This window comes from Aplidium turbinatum, chromosome 5, assembly GCF_918807975.1.
Source record: "Aplidium turbinatum chromosome 5, kaAplTurb1.1, whole genome shotgun sequence".
NCBI classification, from domain to species: domain Eukaryota; kingdom Metazoa; phylum Chordata; class Ascidiacea; order Aplousobranchia; family Polyclinidae; genus Aplidium; species Aplidium turbinatum.
The window spans coordinates 2,765,303-2,787,545 of record NC_137476.1 but is presented as its reverse complement, the minus strand read 5'-3'; the positions used below and the strand labels follow the sequence as shown (position 1 = coordinate 2,787,545).

The 22,243-nt window shown below is 37.1% G+C and overlaps 1 protein-coding gene across 3 annotated transcripts; it reads left to right on the top strand.

Moving 5' to 3' along the window:
• Nucleotides 1–3,987: 3,987 nt before the first annotated feature.
• LOC145770338 (uncharacterized) lies at nucleotides 3,988–21,641 on the top strand. Of its 3 annotated transcripts, none has more exons than XM_082581945.1 (6): nucleotides 3,988–4,220; nucleotides 14,242–14,347; nucleotides 14,631–14,737; nucleotides 15,369–15,541; nucleotides 15,793–15,901; nucleotides 21,101–21,641. In XM_082581945.1, exons 1-6 carry the CDS (start codon nucleotides 4,175–4,177, stop codon nucleotides 21,271–21,273), a joined length of 714 nt encoding a protein of 237 aa, XP_082438071.1. In that variant the 5' UTR covers nucleotides 3,988–4,174; the 3' UTR covers nucleotides 21,274–21,641. The 3 variants fall into 3 exon arrangements, with proteins under 3 accessions (XP_082438071.1, XP_082438070.1, XP_082438072.1); XM_082581944.1 differs by lacking the exon at nucleotides 3,988–4,220 and adding an exon at nucleotides 12,931–13,113; XM_082581946.1 differs by lacking the exon at nucleotides 3,988–4,220 and adding an exon at nucleotides 13,467–13,583.
• The last annotated feature ends 602 nt before the right edge of the window (nucleotides 21,642–22,243 follow it).

The window sequence follows — 22,243 nt, the reverse complement described above, 5'->3', positions numbered from 1 at the left end:
AGGTCTACATCGATTTTTGTAGTTAGTATCTTTTTCGTACCGGACGCGTTAATGACGAAAAATAAAATGATTGATGATTGGTTAATTGATATCAACTCTTAACTCATTTTTTCAATTAGAATTTTCTTTTGTTGTAAGCTATTAGCTTTGAGTGAAAAACGGCTGGTACAAATCACACTTTCATAAGCATCTGCTGTCAGTTTTTTTTACTATTATCTGTTCCAACTTCTTCTCCATTATTATGAAAACAGTTGAGCGAATATTTACAAATTAAGTGACGTATTAGTATAACGAAACCACCGCTAGGGTCGAACAAAAGATTACAAAAACTTTCGTTTCAATGAAAGGCTAGTAACAGATGCTCTTCACACAGATTGCTAAACGTCATCAAAAAGCATGTTGTCATTCCAAATTACAAAGAAAATTAAATACTTTAGGCTGGTGCTTTTCAACTTGTAAAATAATGATTTCAACTTGTTCATTTTGGAACAAATTCATATGCTCAAACCAGGGATATCTAAAGAAGGGGGTACGAAAGGCTCAAAGCGATTGCCTTATTTTCATGACACTACCAGAGCGGTAGTTTGTAGTGCTTTAAACATGCGTTTCTTTTTAAAATCATAGAAAGTTTTGTAGTGCAGCTGGTACAATGAGCTACAGAAGACACTTAGCAAAATAATGTTACGTAGAGCATATTTACAGAATACTTGTTTACAAAAACAATTGGAAAGTTACCAGTAAGCTGTTTTTTTAACAAAGCCTTTGCGGTAGGCTAGATGTAAAGCAAGTATATGGGTAGTTGAATTAACAAGCTACCATGAGCATGCTGTGATTATCCAGGCCTGATGCTAATAGCGCAATGCATGTTATCATAACAAACACAGATTATTTACGATGAACAAAAGCCCTTCTATTGTCAGACTTAATAAAAGACTTCGTATCCCCTGGCTCAAACCAACCATAGTTAGTGTGTAGGCCAAGGCGTTTCTTTATTAATTTTGCAAAATAACAATGGAAGAATTTAGTCAATGAAATCGTGCAACTGCGCCGATGTTTAAATCGATAGCTTAATTAAGTTGTAATGGATTGGTCTGAATTTAACTCTGATTTATTTCACTCGCTACTGCTTTCAGTAAGTAATGAGTCATGACTAAACATAAAAAGGCACTTTGAAAAACATGAACTACCATAGCCTACGTTTTATTTCATTAACAACAACAAAAATTGTTGCACACTTTTTAATCAAACTTGCAAGTACATTAATGGCTTGGTTGTTGCTGAATATTTCTGAAAAATTTAAACCGGTTAGGCACAACATATTGTGCCAATGCTTCGTATTAGACACCGTAAGTTAATATAAATGTTTAATTTTAAAAAAAACTTTTTTTCTCGTTTTAATATAGCCTACTATTGCGCTAACCTCTATTTCAGCTGAGGAGATAGTGGGATTTTGCACAAAAACTTTGTGTGCTTGGATTGTCGGGTCTTTTTAAGATCCATCAACACTAGAAAAACCAGCGGTTATTTTTGACCGCAAGATGATTTTGTTTTTTCTGTTATCGCGTTGTTCGCGCAAATTAATTTTCTTAGACAACTATGGTTGGTTTGAGCCAGGGGATACGAAGTCTTTTATTAAGTCTGACAATAGAAGGTTAGCGCGTTAGGCTCGCAGTCGAGAGCCTGCATGTTCGACTCCAGCCACCCGCACTTGCTGTTGCTTCTCTGGGCAAGAAACTTTACGATAATTGCCTCTACCCAGTGATCGACTTCGAGTAATGGGTAGTAGCCTACCAAATTTAAGTCATAAGTAGAGTAGACAACCGGATACAGACATTACCGTCCGCTGCAGCGTGGGTCAGGTGTATGTCGGAAGGCGTACACCGATGTATAGCGCTCAAGTCGGCTTTCCCGCAATGCAGGATAAAGATAAAAAAAAAAATGTTTCTTAACTTTATCAAATGTAACAAAAAGTAGAAACGTTAAATTGATGCCTGTGTCAAAGCTCGCTCACTGGAGGATTATAGCCTACAATACATAAAAACACCTTAAAACTGCTACATACTTTTCAACGAGAATAGCTTTGTAATCAGTTTTTTTTTTGATTTCAGACAACCAGATAATATCAAAGGAATGTACGATAAAAGAATTGTTAGTTTAAATTTAAGTAAAACCGATTAAACAGTTTATGCATGCTGTGCATCAAATTAGACCTCGCAAAACCTTTATTATTTGATTGTGTGATCCGTAACTTTGCATTGCAAAAAGTTCGGAATGGGTTGAATGCTTTGTTGAGCTATTTTCATTGCCTGCACTGTGTGTTTACAATTTTTTTCCATCTACTGTGGGCTATACTAAAATTAACAGTTATAACAATTTCGATTCACGTCAGGAATGGTACCGGTACCAACGCGATGCAGTGACACAGACTTGTCAAAGGGAGGAGAGATTATCACCGACCCAAAAACGGCTCTTCCAGGATTCCACAAAACAAACAGACAAGAATTCATCAGCAAGCACGCACGGGGCCTAAATTCTCCTTTCATCGGCCCTAACCAAAGACATCGTGTAGCCTATGAGATGTGCAATGTGCACACAGCACACCATACGACTTTTTGCAATTTTTGCTAGACAAAATATTGAGCAACAATGGCAATTTTGTCATTCGAAAATGCGTTGTTTTTATGAAATCTTGGGCTAGCTAGGCTACATTGCATCGCAGCATACTCTGACAATGTTTTTCACCTCTAACTATTTGAAAACGCGTTGTTTTTATTAAAACATGGGGTTCATTGCATTGCAGATCTTAAACTTAAAAATATCGTTTGTTTCTTCTGATGTTACTTGAACGAAGGAAGACATTAATTGTCTAGCAATAGATTAAAATTTCTTATGAGTTTCTTAATGGATTAATAGATAAGGAGCTGCGAGTCCAACGTAACAGTTTATCAATACTTCTTGCATATCTTTCAAAATTTTAATAGATTCATCACCGGACCTATAAACATATCGAAGTAAGACTATAGTCCCTCCATTGCCAATGATCGCCACTGATTTATGCAGGATTTGTGGATCTTCTTTAGTTCATTAAACGTACCGTACGGTATTTTAGAGATAATTTTTAATTTTTAACTCGGCAACGCTTCTGTTATATAATGAAAAACATTACCGTTGCCAAATAAACAAATTTAGTTGAGATGGAGCAATCTTCCTGGCGTTAGTTAGCACTACCTAACTACTCGCTACAGAACAGCGAGCATTGTGTTTCGCTAACCATACCGGAGTAGCAAATTTATGTAAGTTTTCCAAAATTTTGGAAGTCAACATGACAACCTTTAATCACAGGCTATGCCAACATGCAGCTTCAAAATTGATTGCAAACCGATCTTTTTGCAGTGAAAATTGCTAATATGAGTTAATAGTTTGATTAATAATCTTTATGCATATTTTATGTAAGTTTGAGCTACCTTTGTACGGTTTGCCTGTGAAGACTTTGAAAATTGCCTTTGACCTTTGAAGACTCTCAAAGTAAAAAATTCATGAAAACTTGTCGCTTTTTAAATTTCTTTTTAGTGTTGTAAAGTTTAAAACGCCCTTATTGCACTGACAATCGTTAATTAGGTTATAATTGTTAATTTATTTTCCCAAAAAAGTTTCATTTTTTCTATATTTCTTGTAGGTTTGGTGGCGATGCAAATTAAAGATAGTGATAACCAAACACTGTTTTATGCATGTTTTAAACTTTTTGGTTTCGCCATCTTTCTTTTTTGTTGGTGCCAAATTCGTGTGTTTACTTTGCTGTTTTCCACATGTTTGCGCCCGGGATATGGCTTGCGCCAGCAGCAAAAAATTAAATTATATTGAACTATTGCAATACAGATTCTAAACTTTAGCATTTGTGCTGGAAATCCAAAAAGTCTGGCAACATTGGCAATTTTAAAAAATTCGTCTTTTTCAAGTTTTTTTTTTTGTTTTGCAGTGATTTGAGGTTTAGTTTAGCGTTCGCGCTCTGGCAGTTTAAAATCTCAATTTTTAAATGTAACTTCAAAGGGATGTAAAGTAAATTTAGCTAAGGGTTCAAAAGTCAAATTACTTGGCAAATAGATCACTATAAAAGTCAATTAAAAAGTTGTTTTTATGTGTGACCATCACCACAAAAACAAAGTTTTCCTTTCATATGAGACAAGATTGTTCTGACTTCAGGACAGGTGATGGAAAGCCAGGTGAGTGTTGCTTCGTCCAGTTTTGCTATACCATGCATTCCATTTGGTGCCTTGTAAATGGGACATTCAAGAATGACATACTGTACTCAGCAGTTTGTTCCTCTGCGTCACATTTGCAAGGCGATGAGAGAGCTAAACCTCACTTTTACATGTTGGAATAGAAGCAATTGACTCCTGTTGAAATTCTACTGAACTTGACCCAAGTTGGCCAGGACAGGTCCATACCAGGGTAGGCACGGCACCGGGTAAGGTATAAAACCGGCCAATCAACAGCACATTGCTTGATGTGGGTGCAACCTAGTTCGTACCCTGAACAGTTCGGACTCTCAGTTCGTACCCTGAAAAGATCGAGAGAAAAAATTAAAAAAAGCCGAAGTCGCTGATCGCAGTTTAATAGTACAAAGCCGAAGTCGCTGATCGGAGTTTCCGCAAACAAACTCGAGGGTTAGGGTTAGCGGAAACCGCGGAACTGCGGAAAAATATTTGCGGAAACTGCGATCAGCGAGGGTTAGAGCAGAGCATAAATTACTCGATGATTTGAGTTAGGGTTAGCCGAAACTGCGGTTAGCAAAACTGCTGAAAAATGTTTGCGGAAACTGCGATCAGCGAGGGTTAGGGTTAGAGCATAGATTGCTCTATAGTTAGGGTAAAGATTAGCGGAAACTGCGGAAAAATGTTTGCGGAAACTGCGATAAGCGAGGGTTAGGGTTAGAGCATAGATTGCTCTATAGTTAGGGTAAAGGTTAGCGGAAACTGCGGAAAAATGTTTTCGGAAACTGCGATCAGCGAGGGTTAGGGTTAGAGCATAGATTAATCTATGGTTAGAGTTAGGGTAAAGGTTAGCGGAAACTGCGGTTAGCGGAATCTACGGAAAATGTTTGCGGAAACTGCGATCAGCGAGGGTTAGGGTTAGAGCATACCGTAGATTAGCCTATGGTTAAGGTTAGCGGAAACTGCGATCAGCGACTTCGGCTTTGTGCTATCTTTCTCTCGATCTTTTCAGGGGGAAAATTTTAAAATGTTTGCGGAAACTGCGATCAGCGACTTCCGCTTTTTTTAATTTTTTCTTTCGATCTTTTTAGGGTACGAACTGAGGGTCCGAACTGTTCAGGGTTTCGAACTAGGTTGCATCCGCTTGATGTGACTGGATACCTCTGCGCGACTTGGATGCAACCTAGTTCGTACCATGAACAGTTCGGACCGTCAATTCGTACCTTGAAAAGATCGAGAAAAAAAATTCAAAAAAGCCAAAGTCGCTGATCACAGTTTCCGCAATCATTTTAAAATTTTCCCCCTGAAAAGATCGAGAGAAAAAATAGCTCAAAACCGAAGTCCGCTGATCGCAGTTTCCGCAAACATTTTTCCTCAGTTTCCGCTAACTTTAACCATAGAGTAATCTATGCTCTAACCAGATGCAACCTAATTCGTACCATGAACAATTCGTACCGTCAGTTCGTACCTTGAAAAGATCAAGAGAAAAAAATAAAAAAGTCGAAGTCTGTGATCGCAGTTTCCGCAAACAAGCAAAAACTCTTAGGATTATTACCAGAAATTTTAAAATGTTGGAAACTTCGATCAACCTTTTTAAAATGTTTGCGGAAACTCCGATCAATCCTAACCCTTTTAAAATGTTTGCAGAAACTGCGATCAGCCACTTCAGCAAACTCTCAGGATCATTACTGGAAATTTTTAAATTTTTGCGGAAACTGCAGAAAAACAGAAACTGCAATCAGCGACTTCGGCTTGTTTTTTTTTTTTTTTCTTGATCTTTTCAGTTTGTTTGTTTGCAGAAACACCCTAAACCCTAACCCTTTTAAAATGTTTGCGGAAACTGCAATCAGCGACTTCGGCAAACTCTTAGGATCATTACCAGAAATTTTAAAATGTTTGTGGAAAAATGGAAACTGTGATCAGCAATGTTCTATTTTTTTCTCTCGATATTTTCAGTTTGTTTATTTGCATATAGCGATACTCCGATACCCTAACTACCGATACCTACCGGTAACCGATACTCCGCGACCCTAACCTTGCGGAAACTGCAATCAGCGACTTCGGCTTTTATATTTTTTCTCTCAATCTTTTCAAGGTACGAACTGACGGTACGAATTGTTCATGGTACGAACTAGGTTTGCACCCGCTCTAACCTAAATCCTCGCTGATCGCAGTTTCCGCAAAATTTTTTCCGCAGTTTTTGTTAACCCTTACTCTAATTCTAACCATAGAGTAATCTATGTTCTAACCCTCGCTGATCGCAGTATCCGCAAACATTTTTTCGCAGTTTCCGCTAACCTTTACCCTAACCATAGAGTAATCTATGCTTTAACCCTCGCTGATCGCAGTTTCTGCAAACATTTTTCCGCAGTTTCCGCTTACTCTAACTCTAACCTTAGAATAATCTATGCTCTAACCCTCGCTGATCGCAGTTTCCGCAAACATTTTTCCGCAGTTTTGCAGTCTCCGCTAACCGCATTTTTCGCTAACCCTAACCCTCGAGTTTGTTTCAAATTGTTTGGGGAAACTCCGATCAGCGACTTCGGCTTTGTGCCATTAAACTGCAATCAGCGACTTCGGCTTTTTAAAATTTTTTTGTTGATCTTTTCAGGGTATGAACTGACTGTACGAATGCAGGGCTGCTATTTTCGGTGACGAGGTCACTCGACACGCGCCATCACTATTCGACAAACGCCGTGCCTTACAAAAAAAAATCGAAAAAAAGGAAAATAAAAATGAAAAAAAATTGAGAGAGGACTAAACGTCTTCAAGTCGAGGAACAATCGGGGGGGGTGGGAGATCACGTGATGCAATCATAAGAGTGCTGACTTACGTAAACTTTCTTGCGCCAGGTACTTCAAAGCAAGGTCTAAAAGCGACGCTTCACACCGTATCACACGAGAAACTCCCAAGGCGTCAGCGCCGCCATTTTGAACACTGCGGGAGTATGCTTTGATCGAAGTTCCAACGCCTGGCATCAAACATTTTGCCACACACGTTTTGTGCTATTCGACACAACGGGTTTCTTTTATAGATAAAATAACCGAAGTAGGCTACTTTAATTGTCAACGTGTTTGCAAGTTTGCACTTATGTCTGACTTATGCACTTGTTGTTCCCTGGTTTTTTTTTTTCGCTGAGACTTTTCGGTCATTTGTCCGAAATGACTTGAAAAAATTTGGTCATTTTTTATTTATTTCGGTCATTTTTTCTGATGAAAATATTTCCTTTGAAGTAGCTGATACAAACGAAAATTTGCACTTCCTGACTAGCTACAACATTAAGTTTCGCTGAGAAACGTTGTCGTGTTTTATCTGAGAAAAGTTAGAACAAACAAACGTTACTTTCAGTCTTTGAAATTATCATATTTTTATTTTTGCAAAAACATTGTCAAGGTCAAACGGCAAAAGTTGAAATTGCCTCGGCAATTGCATGTGAACGTTTATTACGAAAAAATTGTACCAAAACATGTAAAGCGAAAAGCAAAATATATACTAGAGTAGTCTATCACGACCGCACTGTTTGATTTATTGTGATGTAATAATACCAAAAAGTAGCGATAAAGCGAGCAACGCGATACGCACGCTGTTAAGTAATAAACGTTATATAACTGACGGGGGGAAAGTAAGTTAATTTTGGGTTGATTCAACGTTCGAGGCAACACAAATCGATTTAATTTTCCCGGCTGGTTATATTGCGTAACAACAGTATCCAATAAGAAATTTACGTTTGTTTTACATTAATTCGACATCTAGTGGCGTTGAATTATCATAAAATAACGTTAATTGCTCAACCAGGTACCAGTAACAAATTAATAGCTTCCTGCGAAAAGATTGCCTCGATTTACGTTTACACTAACATAATTTCGGCACAATTGAGATACTGCGAGCAACACAAAGTCGCGAGGCGCGATAAGGAGTAGATGCTTAGACTAATTTGACGTCTACCATCGTTGAATCAATGCAAATAGGATGATATTTTTATGAAAGATTCAATTCTCTCAGCTGGGCACGTGTCTAAGCGCCGGCGAAGTAGGAAGTAACCCAAATAAAACATCCAGCAATAGTAAGAGTGTGGTGTAGTCCAAGAAAATTATTTTTTTTTTTTGTAGTCTTTTGGTCCTTTCAAGCGCTCCTGTGGCCTCAGCATTTTTACTGCCAACGCTAACGCATCTGCGTCGGCAATCACCTCGGCAAGTGCCGATTGCCCACGCTAATTTCGAAGACTGACTTCTGTATTTGCGTTATCACATATAATAAGACATTGGATCAACGTTTAAACACTAAGTTTACGTCTTGTATTTCCGATTGACAAGAAATCGTACAGTGGCGGAAGAAGCTTCTTTGCAATCACTGAAATCGATTTGAGCGTGTACGTATTTTTTCGGACATTTTGACCGAATTGACTATATTTTTTTCGGACATTTTGCTAAAAAATCGGTCAATGACCGATAAATGACCGAAAAAAAAAACCCAGGTTGTTCCAAGATTGCAGAAATGTTTTGCAATGTGAATAAAGAATAGTATTATAGTAGACAGACAAACATGGTTGCAACTTGACTTCCATCCACTAAAAGGGTTTCTGTGATTACCTAATGGGCGATTTGCATTCACAAAAACACACAACCCAGCTGGCAAAACCCGACGTTTTTACATTGATTCAACGTCTGCAGACGTTGAATCGAAAAAAAAAACAAGAGGCGAAAAATATACTAGAGTAGTCTATCACGAGTCACGACCGCACTATTTAATTTGTAGTGATGTAATAATACCAAAAGTAGCGATACGCACGCTGTTACGTTAAATAACTCAAGGGGAAAAGTAGGTTAATTTTGGGTTGATTCAACGTTCGAGTCTGCATAAATCTATTTAATTTTTCTGGCGGGTTACATTGCGTACCCAGACAGCAAAAATCATCATTTTTTACATTGATTCAACGTCTACAGACGTGAAGTCAATGCAAAAATAACGATTTTTGCTACCTGCGTAACAATGCCCAAGAAGAAATTTATGTTTGTTTTACATTAATTCGACATCTAGCTACTTTGAATTATCCTAAAATAACGTTAATTGTTCAACGAGGTACCGGTAACAAATTAATATTTCACTGCGAGATGATTGCCTTGATTTACGTTTACGCTAACATAATTTCAGCACAATTGAGATACTGCGAGCAAACACGAGTCTGTTTGATAAAGAACCAACTGTCAGAATCGGAATCATAAGACGCTGTATGGGAGGATGAAGCTGCGCATCGTCACTGGAAAACTTGAAGACGCAAAACTGCCCGTTCATGAACGCGCAATGCCATATGATCAGAAGCATTATTATTTTTCTTTTCTGCCAAAGAATCGTTTATCCAAATTTGTACTACTTTTTTAACTTGACCCCGTAGCTTTTCAAATTCCGATTTGTTTCCGTCATAAAATTCTTTACAAATTTAGCAAAATACCACACTAACTTTTCCTTCTGTTTGATAATAATCTATATATAGCAGGTAAATTCCACTTTTTAACTGTATATATCTTTTTTCACGATGGTTTATATTCGCAACCACACCGGTAAACAATAAGCATTTAATGAAAGAATAATTTTTGCGTAACAATAAGCCGGTATTTATAAGGTTGCAAACTTTTTACAGTTCACAAGAGCATTGTCAGCGCATAAAATAGCTTGCGTGACGCTCTGGACTACCGCCGTGTGACACGCGATGAAGAACCGCATAAAATTTTGTTTGATTATACATTAAAGCATAGCTACGGCAATTGTCGCAGCAATCCAAGGTGTGTTGATTTGGCGACGGCAATGTTTTTGTCGTCGTAGATGGAATCACTCAACCAGCGTGGGATTAAAAACTTAAAGTAAGTGACTTTGATACCTCACAACTTGTGCGGTAACTCGTGGCCAAACGCTTATAATCTGACTCTTGTGACGTCATATTACTATTCGACAAACAAGCGTAGAATTTTTGGTCGTTCGACAAGAAAGAAAAAATCGCAGCCCTGTACGAAAGGTTCAAGGTACGAACTAGGTTGCACCCGCGCAACTTCAACAAAGTACTTACCAGTCCTTGCAGGCATCCAACCAGCGTTGCCAAAAAAATAACCATTAAGTACATGTGGCTCACCTTTTAAAAGATTCTACCCACTTGCTCCATGCAAAACTCAATAACCCACCCAGGAATCTTTCTGGCGATTAAGGTCAACACATTCCTTTGTACCAGCTGGCCTTAAATTATTACAACCATTGAATGATCATGATATGCTGAAATTACAATTATTTCAAATTTGACAAAAACTTTTATTTCCTCCCTTTATTTTCAGGCTCTTTAAAATATGAAAAATAATTACCCATTTTTTCATAAAATTTGGCAGCGTAATGTAGCCAGACAAAAAAAAATTTTTATGGTTATAGGCAAATTGTTCGTAAGGAATTGCTCGTAAAGCAATTGTTCGTAAGCAATTGTTCGTAAAACAATTGTTTGTAAACTGTTTCTTGTAAAATGAAATCCGTAAAACAATTTTTTGTAAAGCATTTCTTCGTATACATCAAATTTTAACTGCATGCACGAAAAAATGCTTTAGGAAGAATTGTTTTACGAAGAATTAATTTTACATTGCTTACGAATTGCTTACGAACAATTGCTTCACGAACAATTGCTTACAAACAATTTGTCGGACACCATATTTTATTGAGTGGTTTTGCAAAAAGCTGGGGATTTATTAACGTATTAATTTTAGAAAAATTACTAAAATTTATGCATTTGAATGTACTTTGGAAAAACATTTATTCAGGGTCATACTCAGAAGATTAGGGTCAACAGGTTTGACAATTCTGGAAAAGGGTTCATGGCCAGTTGGCCACAAAAGTGGTTGAGAACCACTACACTTGTATTCACAATGCTCTTTCAACCTTTTTGTTCTATCCACATTTATGTCTGGTAGTTAATGGTGTAGACTAAGTGAACAGGAAGGGCGGTCTTTGTAATCACCTTCAGGCATAAGGGCATTCATTCACCTCCCAGAGACACAGTCGTTTGGTGTGCAACCGGTGCCGTTTTGGACATTACACCAAGGTTCTCGCATTTGGCTAGGCAGCTGACACCTGACATGCCACTTTTTGAACTGACAACCAGGCTCAGTCTTTGAAGATGTTTATTAAGGAAATAGGAACAAACTACAGGCAACATCAGTAACAGTACTGGTAATCAACAAGGTTGTTTGCCAGGGTTGCAACCTAGTTCAAACCCTGAAAAGATCGAGAAAAAAATTTAAAAAAGCCAAAGTCGCTGATCGCAGTTTCCGCAAACATTTTAAAATTTTCCCCCTGCAAAGATCGAGAGAAAAACGCAGTTTCCACAAACAAACAAACTAAAAAGATCGAGAGAAAAAAATAGAACAAAGCCAAACTCGCTGATCGGAGTTTCCGTTTTTCTGCAAATATTTTAAAATTTCCGGTATTGATCTTAAGAGTTTGAGAGTTTGCCGAAGTCGCTGATTGCAGTTTCAGCAAACATTTTAAAAGGGTTAGAGTTAGGAAAAAAACAAGACGAAAAAATTAAAATGAGCTGAAGTCGCTGATTGGAGTTCCCGTTTTTCCTCAGTTTTCGCAAACATTTTAAAATTTCTGGTAATGATCCTAAGAGTTTGCAGAAGTCGCTGATCGCAGTTTTCCCAAACATTTTAAAAAGGGGTTAGGGTTAGGAAACAATCGAGAGAAAAAACTAAAAATACCGATGTTGCTGATCGGAGTTTCCGCAAACAAACAAACTGAAAAGATCGAGAGAAAAAAATAGAACTGTTTTTCCGCAGTTTCCGCAAACATTTTAAAATTTTCAGTAATGATCCTAAAAGTTTGCCGAAGTCGCTGGTCGCAGTTTCCGCAAACATTTTAAAATTTCCGGTAATGATCCTAGGAGTTTTTGTTTGTTTGCGGAAACTGCAATCAGCGACTTTGGCTTTTTTAATTTTTTCCCTCGATCTTTTCAGGGTACAAACTGAGAGTACGAACTAGGTTGCATTCGTTTGCCAGTAATCCATCATGGTAAAAGGTTTCACTTTGAATATGCAGCATTATGTTCAATGTTCAAGCAATGACATTGCTATCATAATTATAACCATTATCATACTTTATGTGTATGACAATTAGATTAGTTGTTTATTTATGTCCAAAAGTATTAATTTTGTTAAATAACAAAGTAATTGTACTCAAACTGAAGACAAGTAGTGCATCTGACTCACAGTGATCTATGACAACCGGCCTTGACAACGATTGAACTGGAGGCTGATGTAATTTCGATTTTGAACTTTAAGCTAAATTTTATTTTATATCTTTTTGAAATAATAGTTTTGGGAATCCAAATTGCCAAAGTGTGATCACTACGAAACTTCTAATTTTACATTGAAAAGATGACAAATCTTTCGTAATTATCAGTGTTGCCAGATGCTTTTTGGTTTTCCTGAACAAGTACCAAAATGTATTTCGTTATTTAAATGGTAACATCAGCACAAAATTAACTCACAATATACACATAGACTATATATTTGTTAACTAATACTAAAACTATCAATTTATGCTAGCAATTTTGACTACGGACGGATCGGCCTTCAGTCAAATTTTTACTTTAAGCTGCACATTGTCATGGCCTGAGTATAAAGGTCACCATGATCTGGCTCTATTATAGTAAAGTAACTTTGAAATTAAAACTATGATCTCTCAAGTATTCTAAACTTTATCATTCTTTATTCCTTATAAATATTTAGTCTATATAGTATTTGTTACAAATTCTAGAAGTAGCATACAATGCATAGGTTGTTGTATTTGGCTTCTATAGATTTCCTCATTCAACTGGTTGGATTTGCTTTGGCTTTTTCGTTGCAAACGGAAAAGTTTTATGATTTAACTGGTAAACATTATAATGTATATATATAATAATTATTTGCATGTGTAGTAAATAAACATTTGCAAACCATGCTTCTGCATGTCAGAATAAATTGCTTCATGATAGTTTAGATTAGGGGTGGGCAACCTTTTTAACACAAGGGCCAATTAGGAAAATGTAAGGCTTGCAGGAGGGCCGCACATCAAATATACACTAATTCATATTTTCAGCAATGGAATTTATCTTATTGAAATTTTGTACTTTAAGAATGTCATCCTCCTGCAGTGAATTCAATTCAAGCTGGATTTCTACAGGCGCAAAACTTATTTTACAAGTACAGGAGAGTGAAAAGACGGCCATATCACTTCTTAATCTTCGAAATTGTGTAAATCGAGATGAAAATAGCCTTATTTGGAGAAAAATAGCTGGAAGAAGATGAAGGGTTGCACAAAAAATGGAAAAGGGTTGCACGTTGCCCACCCCTGGCCTAGAGTGTAAAATATATATATATATAAATAACAATTTTAACCATTTTAAATTTATTAAGCCATTTTAGTTTTTGTAGTCACTTGCTCTGCTGCCTGCATTTAGCACTTTGTTATGCGTTTATTACAATTTATTCTTGGAATAAATGACACTTTTAAACATCTTTGCGTATATATTATATATACCATATCAGTGGAATAAGACTTTAGAAAAAATAGATGTGATTTATTTTATAAGTTTTCATTGTTATTTTATAAGTTTTCTTTGTTATTTTATAAGTTTTTCTTTGTTATGGCATCTCTAGGAAATTGCAAAGCGCTAACTTTACGGAAAATCAGAATAGAGACCTAACAAAACAATTAGATCAAATAACTAGCAAACAACTTAGATAATAAATTACCATTTTAACAGCATTCATGGCAATTCTTGATTGAGATGGTGATCACAAGCGTCCTTATGATAGGGTGCTGTTGTAATGTTGTATGCAAATTGTTATGCTATTGGTGAACCTGAGGCCTGAATGCATGCAGAAGATAGAAAGTTTGGTCTTGCCTCCAGAAGAAATGTGACTTTAGTTATTGATGTTGTGAGTGATCTCATTATGGAGGGATGCTACTTTGTAGAAGAGAAAAGGAAAAATAATTTCTAGCATTCCGTCTTTTGCAGGTTCTGCCACCTTCATTTTGTTGATCCAGACCAGCTTGCAGTGGAACAAAGTAAAAAGCAATCGTCATATTCTTCTTGCCACTCTGACCACAGTATGGGCGATACGGTAATGAACTAAGCCACAATAGCATGCTTCATTAATTTATTTTGAGCTTGTAGTTTGGACTTTACAGGCTGCGTTTATTTTTAAATCAACTGGATCGATAGAGTCAGCTATTTCAATTTATTGTTTCAAGAGTATTTTGTAAATGTTTTATTGCAAAAACGTCAACATATTGAACAATTGGAAGACACATAGTTGTTGCCGATTTCTTTATGTAGCCTTATGTTTCCTTGTGTAATGTGTATTCATGCTTAAGATCACTTACTCTCTGTGTAATATGTTGCAGTCTTGGCTCATTTTTGTTTTATCGAGTTTTATTGAGTGGTGGAGACAGTCGTTTCGACAGGGTCAAGAGTAAACCCGTCACATTCTTTATTTTCTGGCTTTTGCAAGGTGAGTAATTAATGTCCAGTTGTGCAAACAAAACTACCACTTTGTTCATCATTCCAAACAAATTATTTCCTTGACCAAACGAACAAATGAGCTCCTTACCATCACCATGTTACAATAAACTATTGGTGTCCTAAAACTGATTTTGTGGTTCACCATGCACAAGAGTATACCACGGGAACTGATGTGAAAGGTTACCACAAATATCAGTGAAGCCTGGACGCTTGAACCCAGGAGGATAGGAAGCGATGGTTTAACTCACGCTTTATGCGCTTGAGCAATACATTTCAAGAATGTCTCTTCAATGAGCGGCTTGAAATAATTAGCAGACGGCAGTTCACCAAGCGGAAACTTCACTGTGTCGGTCTTTGTGACCAAACTGACGTTAGTTGTTTTAAGCGTTTGCATTTGTAGCCTCCGTGAAGCTGCTTCTCAAGAGATTCACTCAATCTGACCACTAGTACCGTCTTAGGAGTGAAATATTTGGAATGCCTGGTCAAGCCAGAGCCCAAAATGTAAATACTAAATTTATGATCAGCAGACGTTTCGTAATCTACACTGTTTTCATCTTCAGTGCTGTTGCACAATACAGAAAATACAAATCGATATCAAATCTTATTTCCCTTCTGTGCAGGGGTGTGGGTGTACGTCACCCTCCTTCCCACTCTATTGCTGAATAACAAGAACAACAACAGAGAGTTGACTCTCCAGGACGCAGTGGGCTTCTCTGTGTGGTTGCTCGGCTTTTTGATGGAAGTTGTCGCCGATTATCAGAAGTTTGCCTTCAAGAACGACCCAGACAACGTGGTATGCCGCGCTTTGCGATAAAGATCAGTGATATTTGGATCGTTTAGTGAACGGTTTGTCCGCGTTGCAAACATTTTGACTTGTAAAGTTTGTTAATGATCCAACTAGATTTTGGAATGTTTTGTGGGAGTGCAATTTGGTAGCAACGCAAAAAAAATGCAAATAGAATAATTTAAAAATGGCGTTATGCCAATAATTTTCAACAAATCTTGATGAACCAATGTTTTAAAATGCGGTTGTTTATTATCCAGGGCAAGTTCATCAACACTGGACTTTGGTCAATCAGTCGCCATCCGAACTACTTCGGTGAGATCGTCATGTGGTTTGGCGTCTTCATCATCGCATCGACCGTCTTCTCAGGTGCTCGTTGGTCTTTGATAGATTCTGACGTTTCTATCGTTGAAGGTCGCGTTGATGGCAAACAGTTCACAATCAACAAACCGATGCTGGCACCAAAGCATTGTTGTTCCATTGTATCCGACTAAAAATCATGTCGTCTACGCGTTTTTTATTTACAACAAAATGTGATAATTCGAGAATGAAATTTCAAACATGGCCCTGATTTTAATGATGTTGATTACAATTAGAGTTGTAAATGCAAAAAAAACTTGGGCCAAAAAAAACACGCGTTTTTTTTGTTTTTTTTCATATTTTTCTGGAAAATTTGCAAATTTTTTACAATTTGCGGCTTAGTTTCATTATAGTGCTCTTGAAAAACATTAAACTAGTAAAATTGCTTTTATTGGTGTGCTGAAATTCCTCAGTGTGTGTGCTTGGCAGCAGCATATGTTTTTGCATAGCCCTATAGCCTACGTTGTTTCACTTTCTTTTTCATTCTCAGGCATGTTTGTGGCAGTAGACCTGACAGACATTGAATTAATGCAATTTGATACATGACATAATGTAGATGAGTTAATTTCTTTTTCCTTTTATGGAAGTGCCCTTTATGGAAGGTAGCCTACGATGTTAGTATACCGGTAGGCCTACTGGTTATTCTTGTACACACTCAATGGGTTGACGAAATTTTGGCAAAAACAAGATGGCAGTATTCAGAACACACATTAACTTGTTTGTGGTAATTTACTAATGCAAGCTATTGCCAATAGTTTGTTTAAACATGTTTTTTAACTGATAGCTTAACAACGATGTAGCCTATATGCTTTATAAACGTTGAAACAGAAGTATTCTTTTCGTGTGTTGTAAAAGGTCTTAGACACTTTGTCATTGATGCTTCCTGCAGATCATTTGTGACATAATGCAAGAAATCTTATCACTGATATTTTTAGCTGTCAAAAGTAAGTGCATTTATCAGAAAAGGTTTTGGTTAATGTTCCTTTCAAATGCCCACCACCCATGTTACCTATTGCTAATAACTACCAACCCTGAATGAAGAAATTTCCCTTTAAAGTGGAGTTTTTCAGCACTGCTCAGTGTTCACATAGTGAATAAATGCTTCATAATACTTTTCCTGACAAGTATAAAGTTTTACCCATATTAGGCTACCGCAATGCAGGATAAAGATACCAAACAAACTTCAAAGATGAAAACTTATTTTATTTGGGAACTACGCTGGAGTAAAAAGGAGTGAGAATTGACCTCTTGTCGTTACACACCAATAAAACCATGATGCGTAACTTTAATTTTTTTATTGGGTAGAGTAAAGATTGATGAAAAGTTTGGCAAAAACAGAAAAGTGCTAAAGTCTCAAAGTCCTGAAAACTACAGTAGTTCAACTTGGATGGATAAGTGCAACCATACTTCTTTTAAAAATGTCTATGACAGCACAATGGTGTGATTAAGGGAAAACAAACATGACTATGACATCACAAAGGAGTATTTATTGAACTCTTCAGGGAAATAAAAAACAACATAATGTTTCCATCTTTCACTTCATTTAAATGTGATTTGGGCTAAAAGTTGGGGCTTTAGCACTACACTGCTTTTGTCAAACTTTTCATCAATCTTTCCTCTACCCGATTAAAAAAAATTTTTTTTTAAAGTTACGCATCATGGTTTTATTGGTGCGTAACGACAAGAGGTTAATTTCTTTTTATCTCAAAAAGTAGTCGCCAAAACTTGTTTTAATATTCATAAACAGATAGCCCACCCCAGAAAACATGGGGTAGAGCTAAAAATTATCCAAATATGTTGAGCGGTTCTTGAGATATTGCCGTTTTCTATTGCTCCTTATCTATGAAGCCACCTAGTGGCTAAGGTTACTTCACTTATAACTCGAGAACCGCTTGTGTGATTTTCATCAAGTTTGCACCAAATGCACATCAACTGGAACAACCTCTTGACGTTGTACTGGAAAAGGTGTGGAGTGCTGCTCAAAAGTGCCTTTGTTAAGTAGAAAAACAGGACACTGACCAGTGACCACCTGGTCCTAACATGCCCATTAACCAAAATCCCAGGTGGCTTCGAAACTGTACACGAGTGTGGTACTGCATTTAACAACTGGCTCGACCAAAGTACAGACAATACTTGAGACAATGAAAACTATTAATACTACAAAAAGTGCTCAATGCCAAGCAAAAAGGCAAAGCAGAGCGAATTAAATCAAATATAGTTATTACTATCTGAAGCCTTTACAAATTGTTTCACCTAACGGATCATCAGAAGGTCTGAAAAAAACATGCAAACAGTAAAGAATCGATAATTCTGAAAAGATATTAAATATTACAACTGTAATTTAATCTGCCAAAAAAATCTCTAAACCTGTACTTCCTGAGAAGATATTAAATATTGCAACTGTAATTTAATCTGCAAAAAAAACTCTAAACCTGAATTCCTGAAAAGATATTAAATATTATAACCGTAATCCGATCTGTATTAAGAGACAAATCCCGACCATGATTTCAAAGCGATTGTCCGCCACATCATTTGGCCAAAATGAATTTGATAAGACCGCATCTGTTTATAATGATGCCCTTTTGAAAAGTGGTTTTGCGGAGAGAGTTTGCTACAACCCTGCTAATAACTTACGAACATCTAGGAAAAGGAGCCGGACAATTTTATGGTTTAACCCTCCTTTCAGCTTGCAGGTTGATAGCAATATTGGTAAGGAAATAAGGAATTTTTCAATCTTGTTTCCATACACTTTCCACCCCATCATAGATTGCACAAAATATTCAACCGTAATACTATTAAGCTGAGCTACAGTTGTACTCCGAATGTTGCAAGTGTCATATCCTCCCACAATAAAGCAATATTGCAGGCTGATAATTTACCATCGCAGCCTGGTTGCAATTGTAGGGTGAGGCCAGATTGTCCTTTGAATGGGCAATGCTTGCAGAAGGCCGTTGTTAACAAAGCTACTATTGATAACAGCCCGAAGGTTCTTAATTACATTGGTTGTTGTGAAACTACTTTTAAAATACGTTTTTCCAACCATAAATGTACCTTCATGGATAGGTCTAAACGAAACAGCACCGAGCTATCTAAGGCAGTTTGGGACCTTAAGGACAAGGGTGTTGACCCTAAAATAACTTGGTCCATCCACAGCTGTGCTCGGCCTTATAGTGGAGGTGGTCGTAACAATTGTGGCCTATGTTTGGCTGAAAAGCTGGCCATTCTGAAGGCTGATAGTGGCCACCTTTTGAACAAGCGTTCGGAACTGGTCGGCAAATGTCGTCATAGAAACAAATTTAAACTCAAGTACTTCAAAATAAAATAAATTTCTTTTGATTTTCACAGGTTTTTTTAAAAAAATTTCATTTGATTTTTACAGGCTGTAAATCTCATTTAGTTTTTACAGGTTTAAAAACAGATTTTATTTCATTTGTTCGGATCACTACAGGTTACATCATCACAATTCCTTGGGATTTTCACAGGTTATAATTTTAAAAATATTAAATTTCATTTGATTTTTACAGGTAGATCTCATTTAATTTTTACAGGTTTAAAAACAATTTTTATTCATTTTGTTCAGATTACTACAGATTGCGCTGATCATCACATATGCATTTTGCTTCTTTGTGATGTCATAGATGTTGCCATCATGTTGTTTGGTTTCCAAATTGGGACAAATTGATTGAAGCTTTGTCGTGGCGGATGGATGTTGTCCTTAGTGATTCTGAGGTTTTTTTTCTGCAGATTGGATTACGGTTATAATATTTAATATCTTTTCAGGAATTCAGGTTTAGAGTTTTTTTGCAGATTAAATTACAGTTGCAATATTTAATATCTTCTCAGGAAGTACAGGTTTAGAGATTTTTTTTGGCAGATTAAATTACAGTTGTAATATTTAATATCTTTTCAGAATTATCGATTCTTTACTGTTTGCATGTTTTTTTCAGACCTTCTGATGATCCGTTAGGTGAAACAATTTGTAAAGGCTTCAGATAGTAATAACTATATTTGACAATACTTGAGATGTGCCAACCATAGGACACTGTTACTACTATTTGAGACAGTGAGAAATTTTTATGGCTCGTGTGTTGAGACTTGGGACCTACAAAATTGCAATGAAAAAATAGGCCTATACCAGACATATAGTCTGATTTAAAGTAAGTTATACGAGTTATGAGACTGTTTCTTTGTTGAAAGAGACGCTATAGCAATGAGTTTACTCTAATTGCTGCATATTGTGACATTTAATGTCAAAATAGGTAAAAAAAACAAAAAAACGAATAAAAAACAAAAAAAACGATAAAAAACAACAAAACGAGCTCGTTTTTTTTTAAAAACAAAAAAAAAACGTTTTTTTACATCTCTAATTACAATTCTCACCAAGTAACTGCGGTTGTCCTCTTGCAACTATTGTATAGTTCACCATTCAGTGGCACTTGGTTGATTGCGTAGGATCAATGTAAGAACAAACTGTCGGTAGAATGGTAGAGACACGTAGTGACGGCCATATTATGCAGTTTGCTTTACCGCAACGTTGACCCAATATAAAAAAAAAACAGACTTGATGATTGGGTTACTACTGTACTTCGTACATGACAGTTTGGCATGTAACATAACCTCACTCACTAGTGGGATTTCATCACTCATGTTACGGTATAAGAGGTTTGGTATGGCCTGGCTAGAGTTCAGTACATACCCACCAAATACCCCATCAATCCTAACTTTTTTTAAGCATTCAAGGTAATTTTCGGTGATTAGAAGTTTAGAATAAGTGAGTAAGGTAAGGAAGCCAACCCTTTCAATTGTTCGCCTCCCTTTCCATTTTGTTATTAAGTGTGTTGTCGAAGACGCAGCCGGGTGCTCTTGGAGCTGTTCTTTCGAGCGTCGTACAATGCTGTTTGGCTGCTTTTGTGTCGTACCTATGTCAATGTTATGTGGGTGATGAAATGGATTGCTTGGACAGGCGTCTGCTTCCCATCTGCCTGTCTGTTTTGTTTGGAAAATGTACCCAATCTTTGTTTCCACCAAGCATGTTATGTGTTGTGTAAGTCATAGGTCCATGTTTTTGAGTGGTGTCGAACTGAGCATCGTGCAAGTACTATCAGCCGACTCCTGCTGAATGTTGTTGTGCTCATGATGCGTTGTATTCTCGTTGTTCTTCAAAAGCAAGCAGGTTTGGAATGATAACAAATTTATTTCCTATGATAGGTTGGGAGTGGCTCAGCATCCTCTCTCCAATCTTTGTCTACTACCTCATCACTCAACTGAGTGGGATCCCGATTCTGGAACGGACGGGGTTGAAGAAGTACGGAAGTTTGGACTCTTACAAACACTACATCAACACTGTGCCTGTGTTCGTGCCGTTCATCGGCAGCACTTGATGTTGTCGTGTGTCTAACGTAGATAGCAATTTTTACATTACGTCGACAGACGTTGAATCAATGTAAAAAAACGGCTGATTTGCTGTCTAGGAGTATGTTTGGTTGAGGTCAAAATTAGACTTCAAAAGATTAACAGAGTAGTTAAACAAGTTATATACCGTAATCTATTGTTTCATTAAACATAATTGCTAGACTAACATCTGAGTAGCCTTCGCCAAAAGTTTGCACTTAATTCTGTCATGATCAAGCATAAAAGTTCAACTTCGCCGTACTCTGGTTTGGTTTTACGCATCAAATTAAACAGCCAAAATTCAAATTTGCAAACACTTGTCCTTTTGTTCTATCGATTTGCAATAAACCTCATTGTAGTGACAAAACATCGCTTGTAATATTGCACAGCCAGCAACAAAGTTTCCGTTTGTAGGCCAACGTTGTTTCAACGTATCCGGACGATTTAAAACAAGGCAACTTTTTCTGCCTGTCAGAACATCGCACTGGTTGTACAAATAAAAAGGAATTTTGCCCGGATGTGACGAATAAGGCGAACTAACGGTTCCGCCTCGATAGCTCAGTTGGTTTGCGCGTGACTTCTGGAACGAAGCAGCTTCAAGATCAAGCGGCGCTGGTTCGAGTCTCGAGGTGTGCGCTTGAGCAACGCACGTTAAAGACCGCTCTCCATTCAGCGGCATCTAATGAATGGAATAATTCCCCGCAACAAGACCAACAATCGGAAACTTCACTCTGAAAGAAGCTTTCCCAGTCCGAGGTTAAGTATTCAATCATCTGTCCCTGAGGTGACGAATTAGGTGAATGCTTCTGCACAGGCTTCGTGCAATCAGGTGCTGGAAATGTATAATATGTATCTCACAATCCATGAGTGCTTTCCACATTCGGTCAGGGGAAATAATATTAAAGGGTAGCCTCAATATTGAAACATTACATTTTATGTAAAAACGTTTGACCGCTTGGT